The sequence below is a fragment of the Pistacia vera genome, unplaced genomic scaffold, assembly GCF_008641045.1.
Source record: "Pistacia vera cultivar Batoury unplaced genomic scaffold, PisVer_v2 Contig104, whole genome shotgun sequence".
NCBI classification, from domain to species: Eukaryota; Viridiplantae; Streptophyta; class Magnoliopsida; order Sapindales; family Anacardiaceae; genus Pistacia; species Pistacia vera.
Genome location: NW_022195071.1, coordinates 1,015,409 through 1,022,489, shown reverse-complemented (window position 1 = coordinate 1,022,489; position 7,081 = coordinate 1,015,409). Strand labels below are relative to the sequence as shown.

Sequence of the window (7,081 nt, the reverse complement as noted above, 5' to 3'; positions counted from 1 at the left end):
ACTGAGGCTAGAAGAATCAAGTTTGGAGAACTTGCTGAACAAATGGGTGTAAAAAGCTCAATGGGGTTGAGATTGGACGGTTCCACTAGATGGAATTCGACTTTTTTAATGCTTGAAACTACGTTAATATATCGTCCCATGTTTGTAGCTTTATCAATGATAGATCATAGTTATGAATATTGTCCATCAAATGAAGAATGGGATAATGGGGAGAGGATATGCAAGTTCTTGGAACCATTTTATGAGATTACAACTCTTTTATTGGGTTCCAAATTGTTAGTCGCTGATGGGATTTACACAGCAGAAAACAAAAATAAAATCTCCAACAACAACATTGAACCCAAGAACCTTATACTTAATTTACGTTATTTACATATGAAATGATATTGAATATAAAATTTCCAGATTTCATGCCAGCGTTTGGAGGCTCCTTCAATCGATACGAATCGCTTCCACTATAAGATAAGAGTGAACTCTCAGTATCCACACAAGCAAAAATGATGCATAATTTTCCTTCAAGAAAAATTCTCTTCTCCACCAAGTGAAAAACGTGAGAGAGAGTGAGGTGAGTGGCTGGCTAATCATACGCAGCAGGCTCAAAGACCCCTGGTTCTGGAAGGCACATGAGTCTGAACGCTATGTTGAATGTGCGACCGACACTACACTACGTAGTTACCTATGCAGGTAAGGCGTCGGTCGGTCCTAGAAATGGCAAAAGGATTAGATGTCTCCCCAAAAGAAAAAGACCTTTAAGAAAAAGAAAAGGGGATAAAAAAAAGAATAGGCTAGGCATAAATCGATAGGCTAAAATAAGAAATAAGGGCCAATGAGATAGAAATAATGAATCGAAACATAGAGTTCATGTTCGAATTCCATAGATAATATGATTGGTATTGTCTATAATCATAGACAAATGAAAGACTTTCTCAAGATTTTGAGATCAACTTCGACCTGCCCTCCAATCTTTATGGAGCCTGATAAAAGAATGGCACATCATGCCACTACCCAAAGGATATTATCATATTCTTTTTTCTTCGGAGGAAGATCTACGGTATGAACAGACAGGCATGGTTCTGTAGTCAAAGCAACTTCGTCACTTTCGTGTACCCATCGGACGGCAACCCTTTCGGGGGTTCCTTAGGGACCGATTCACTCTGCGTAGATTGACTGAACGCAGAAAGCCTTCCACTGGCAGGCGATCGTGTTTTTCACAGGATTTCTCGTTACTCATGTCAGCATTCTCACTTCTGATATCTCCAGGTGTTGTCACCAAAACCTTCCACGATTGATAGAACATCCTGCTACTAACACTTGAAAAAGTTGTTTTCAAGGTCTCATCGCTTCGGTGAATCACTTGAGCCCTGATACATTTTCGGTGCCATGGAGCCAGACCAGTGAGCTATTACGTTTTCTTCAGAAGCCACGCTTTGTTGTTGATGGTCATATCGAAAAAGGTTCTAATAACTTATGTTAGAAGGGTTTGTCCTCGGTCTTGTTCTCCTAACTAAGATTCCATTCTTCAAAAGAGAAGGTCGGCCCTTGCCCATCTGGAGGTGCACACCCATTTAGGAACATATGCAAAGGGATAAAGAGAAAAATCAATGGAGAACTACCAAATCCAATAACTTTTATTTATTCGTACCATTCTGTCATCGATCACTGCTGGGTCGGTTTGTAAGTCACCCAAAAAAAAGCATCGAGAAAGGTCAAGCAGATATGTTTTATGAAATGATCAGCGGTCTCATTTATGCTATGCCCTGCATCGTGTTCGTGTGTGTTTATTGAGCTTTCTTCACTTCAGCGCCATGCGCTTTGCTTCGCTCTTTATAGAAGAGAGAGATCGTTGTCTTGGTCTTGAGAGTGAAAAGCAAGCGCAAGCGATAGAAAGGATAGTCCCTCGCTCGTTCACGCGAACTACTCGAAAATGGTGAGACCCGTTCGGATAAGGGAAAACTCCAAAGATTGCTTCGAAGTAAGATCCTTGCGTTGACCCTTTCCTGAATCCTGAACCAGAACCGGGGGGGGGGTGTGAGAGCAAAAGGGGTTCAAAATGTCCCATGAATAAAGTGAGGGCTTTTTGGACCTTCTCCACCTCTCTTTTTCTTATTTTCCATGCTTTATGTTGGTCAACAACCAACCACAGTTTTTTTCTATAGTTCTTCACTACTCGTAGAGGCTTGACGGAGTGAAGCTGTTTGGAGGGAATCATTTTTCTCATTTATTTATTTTCTCAATCAATCATGCCTCAACTGGATAAATTCACTTATTTTACACAATTCTTCTGGTCATGCCTTTTCCTCTTTACTTTCTATATTCTCATACGCAATGATGGAGATGGACTCCTTGGGATCAGTAGAATTCTAAAACTACGGAACCAACTGGTTTCACACCGGGGGAACAATTATTTGAGGCCCCGCAACAACCCCTTGGAAGATATCTTGAGAAAAGGTTTTAGCACCGGTGTATCCTATATGTACTCTAGTTTATTCGAAGTATCCCAATGGTGTAAGGCCGTCGACTTATTGGGAAAAAGGAGGAAAATCACTTTGATCTCTTGTTTCGGAGAAATAAGTGGCTCACGAGGAATGGAAAGAAACATATTCTATTTGATCTCGAAGTCCTCAAGAAAAATTCTCTTCTCCACCAAGTGAAAAACGTGAGAGAGAGTGAGGTGAGTGGCTTGGATTTAATTAATGTGTTCACCCCTTTTATTTTAATTTTAAGTTGCCTTTTATATGCAACAAAAATTAAAACCCTAATCTAGTTAGGAATAAATTTATTCCATGACTAGAACAATAAATCCTCATTACCAAACAAGGTAATAATTCACATGACATCTTACTCAAATTCAAATATGATTTTCATATTCATATATTATATTTATTAATATCATCAAATATTAATATTGAATATATTTTTAAATTCAAATATGAATTTCATATTTCATATATATTATCTTCACTAATATTAATAGTAAATAATATATATAATATTTAAATACATAATCTCACTAATTTTAATTTCAATATGAAATTAAATATAGGCAACGGCCTCAGCAAATTTAATTGCACTGTGAGATCACCAAAATGCCCTTTAATCTCAAAAGACAAAAATATCATTTCCATCATAAATGACAAAAATACCCTTTCTTACCAATTCATCCTTAATCTGTTTTCTATATGTGTGATCCGAAGGCTCCTCATCATATCGGCAGTGAGTAGTCTCGCGATTGACACTAATCAATCGTCTCACTAAACATAGACCAAGATTGGCCTCTAGCAAGGCATAATGACCACCCGATAGATTCAGATTTAGCGAAACAACTTGCCTATCAACGATATGGTTATCATGCAAACCGATCATTTCATCATCTGTTATATCATCGAGGCTGAGGTACAGAAATAGTGTCAACCTCAGTTATCTTCGATATATTTGTATTCAGTTACTAGACCAATGACCGAAATAATAAATTGGATTGAGCAACAACTCAATTTCACTGTGGCCACAGCTATAGTGTCATTGTCATTCACTGAATTGCGTCGTGAGATAACTTATCCCGTACCCGAGAGTGATGAATCCTTTGATGATCCACCATAGTCTTGATACACTTCTCAATGCAGTCAATCACTACCATATTGATAGCTTTGAATAAAACTACGTTAGGCTGGTGTCAAACTACATCAATCGGTGCGCAAAGCGCTTCGGTGATCTCAAGTCTAAGGATCATATGCACTACCATTCGTTAGAGAATTTATTCCATAGACACTGGGGTTACCATTCATACGGAATCCTTTGGTGGGTTTGTCCAATGAACTTGCCTACAGCAAGCACCCATGTGTCACACCAGGTTGTCGGCAAAAAACCTTGACAAGTGAGATCAGTCACTGTCTTTAGACAGAGTCGTTCAACACTATGATAGTCTTACTGTATTATATGTGTCCTTGGTCAGAATAATACTAGGGCTACGAACATATCTAGAATGGCCACCATATGTGATCATAGGGTTCTCGCTATTAAGATTTGAAATACTTGGTACCCTCGTCACAGTTCTACCATCCTAAGGACATATATCAATACACGCAATCATGATTTACATGATATAGAAGAAAATTGTCTTTTATTGATTAATAAACATTATTTCAGAGAGTCAATTCTACAATAATTGATTGGCTCTAGGGTATCTACTCCAACACAAATACCCTACAACAAACTTGTACCTTAAATGTGCGTGGGAAATTCAATTGTGTTTAAATGAAGAGAGGATGAATGAGGATGAAGTTATTAGTAGCATGGCAAAACAAATGATCCCAAAATTTGCAAAATATTGGAATTCTTATAGCGTTGTGTTAACTATTACAATTATTCTTGACCCATGTCTCAAGTTTCAGTTTGTGGAGTATGCTTACAAAAAGGTTTATGATTTAATTACTGCCCAACAAAAGATGGAGGTTGTTAAGCATAACTTGCATAAGCTTTTTCAAGCTTAGGAGGTTCAATGTTCCAAAGGAGTTCCCGCCACACCTTCAGTTGTTTCTCCTAAGAGTGGTCATACTCTTAGTGGGCATATAGATCATACTTGTGTAAGTCACTATACTTTCTTATATTCTTGCGATTAATAAAGTATTGTTTATTGTTTAATTTTAACTTTTGCTACTTAACTATTTAAATGGTGCAGGATTTTGACAACTATGAGAGAGAAATCCGAATTGGATCTTTATTTTGAAGAGACAAGGTTTGATCACATCAAACATTAGAATATGGATATCCTTGAGCATTGGAAGAGCAATTGTGATATTTATCCAATACTTGCCATGATGGCTCGTGATATCATAAATATACCGATAACATCTGTTGCTTCGGAGTCCGCTTCTAGTATTGGTAGCAAAGTGCTCAACAAGTTTTAAAGCTCACTTCGACCAGAAAATGCACAATCTTTGATATGCACTCGGACTTGGCTATACGGATATGAAAATAAAGGTAACATGTTAACATAATATTTCATATGTTTTATTATTTACATTTATTAATATTTATAGTTGATAATTGTAGATGATGATGTGGATGATGATCTTCTTCATGTGCCATTAACTAATCTAGGGATTGCGGAATCAAGAGACTCTACTATCACCCCCATTGTGGAATGAACATGAGCTGGCCAAGAATATCTTTAGTTGAACAATGTCAAGTTAAATTTATGTTATGTTTTTATATTTGTGTTATTGTGTTTGGTATTTGTTTTTGTGTATTAGTGTTTATGGATTTGTTTTCTATATGCTAGCCAGTCTTAAATTGATGAGAAATTGAGCTGGTTGCGAACTTTTGTGGTGAATTTAATTGAATTTGGAGTGGTTGATTGTGGGGTGTAACTGTAAAATATTAAAAGTACAAAAATTGTAGGGTAATTACAAGAATTGAAAACTAGAATGAATAATGCGGGTACCCGCAGGTCCACCCGTACCCAGAAAAGGTAGGGTGCGAGTCTAATATTTCTGGACTGTTTAGATCGACCCGTTTTGGGCCTGTACCCGACCCACCCACCCTTTTTGCTAGGTCTAGTCGTTCCTATCCGTTGTTAGCTTTCTTTCACCGGTCAAGCTAACAAACCCCTATTTCCTCATCTTATGGAAAATGTAAGTTTAGATGACAACTACTGTAAAATGAGTATCAGTCAAATGCAATTTGGCCGCCAGAAGAATGGCAAGGCCTTTCTATGTAAATTATTTTTTTATCCATGCTTGTAAAATTTGGAGCAAGAGAGGTGATAGCATCTACTAGATTCTAAGCTTAGTTTTCTTGCAATCTTTTTTGTTTTCCCTTTAGCTTGTGTTTTTTGTGCAGTTTCGCTTATTGGTGGTTTTGTAGTGTTCAATCCCCAGTTTACTTGTGTTGATGCGCGTTTTTGCACCAATGAAATGCAGGTGTGAAATGTTGTCCGAACCCGAAAGACACACGTGAATGTTATGGATAAAGAGATAGTAAATGCAATGGGGACAATTTTTAAAGTGGTTCGGATGCTAAGGTAGCAAGTCCTACGTCCACTGATGCTTATATAAATGATAAAGGTCAGGTCGCTTTTAGCAGACTGACTTTACAATAATGTTACAAGGTATCTAATGCTGAGAATTCTAGGAAAGAGAGAGTAATTAATCAAGTGTAAAATATGCCAATCCCCTTTAATGAGAGAGGAGCTCCCATTTTATAGTGGGATGCCTTGAGGTAATGATCACTAAATCTGCAAGTTGGTGGGATTATCCGTGCAAATCCTTCTTTATGTCACATTGCCTATCGTCCAGAGTGATTTGCGCGATTTAGAGCAGGGATTGGACACGTGGGAGTACCGCAACTCTTGACTAGCCTGACGCGCACCCACTATCCAGACGGACGCATGCGACGGTTGTTCCAATGATCTGACTTTTGTGGGCTACATGGACATGACATCAGCCCTTGTATTTTTTAGGCATAACAGAAGTCCCCCAGTTTTTAAGGTTTGAGGATTGAACCTTAGAAACTACAGGTCGTGCCGTAGCGGGATAATTTCTAGAAATTTTAGTCTGTTTGAAACTCGCATGCTCAAGGACGAGCGACCTGATTTCGTGTGATGTCACCTGTTTGTTCTGATGATAGGAGGGCATTTAATAAAGTAATCCCTGCGCTGACAGGCGTGTCCCTTGCGCAGTAAATGCCAGCCAATCACATTTAATGCCTTGCATGCTGAAACGATGCGCTTTACCAGGACATTAAATGCATTATACATTGGGATGGCGCACCTTATCAGAGCATTAAATGAAGATTTGAGAAGCAATTAATGCTCTGAGAGAGGTATGGCCGTCGTTTGAGCTTTTCAACTGGAAAGATGAAAGTTTGTTTTTATCCAGTCATTTCGTTCACCCTCCCCCGCTGATGAGTGACACGTGGCCAAGATCAACGGTGAGAAGCCTTTGCCGCCCAAACGTCGTTTCGATTCCGAGAAATCCAAACGCCGATTCACGCGCTATAAAAACCCCAAATCGTTCTCAGGCAATGTCACCAAAGCCTTTTTCACAGAGAACAAAAGACTTTCGTAGGCCAGGAACCTTTGTCT

At 38.5% G+C, this 7,081-nt stretch overlaps 1 protein-coding gene across 1 annotated transcript; it reads left to right on the top strand.

Moving 5' to 3' along the window:
* The first annotated feature begins 2,066 nt into the window (after positions 1-2,066).
* LOC116125081 (putative ATP synthase protein YMF19) lies at positions 2,067-4,723 on the top strand. Its single transcript, XM_031410812.1, has 3 exons — positions 2,067-2,621; positions 4,488-4,580; positions 4,676-4,723. Exons 1-3 carry the CDS (start codon positions 2,241-2,243, stop codon positions 4,721-4,723), a joined length of 522 nt encoding a protein of 173 aa, XP_031266672.1. The 5' UTR covers positions 2,067-2,240.
* Positions 4,724-7,081: the final 2,358 nt, after the last annotated feature.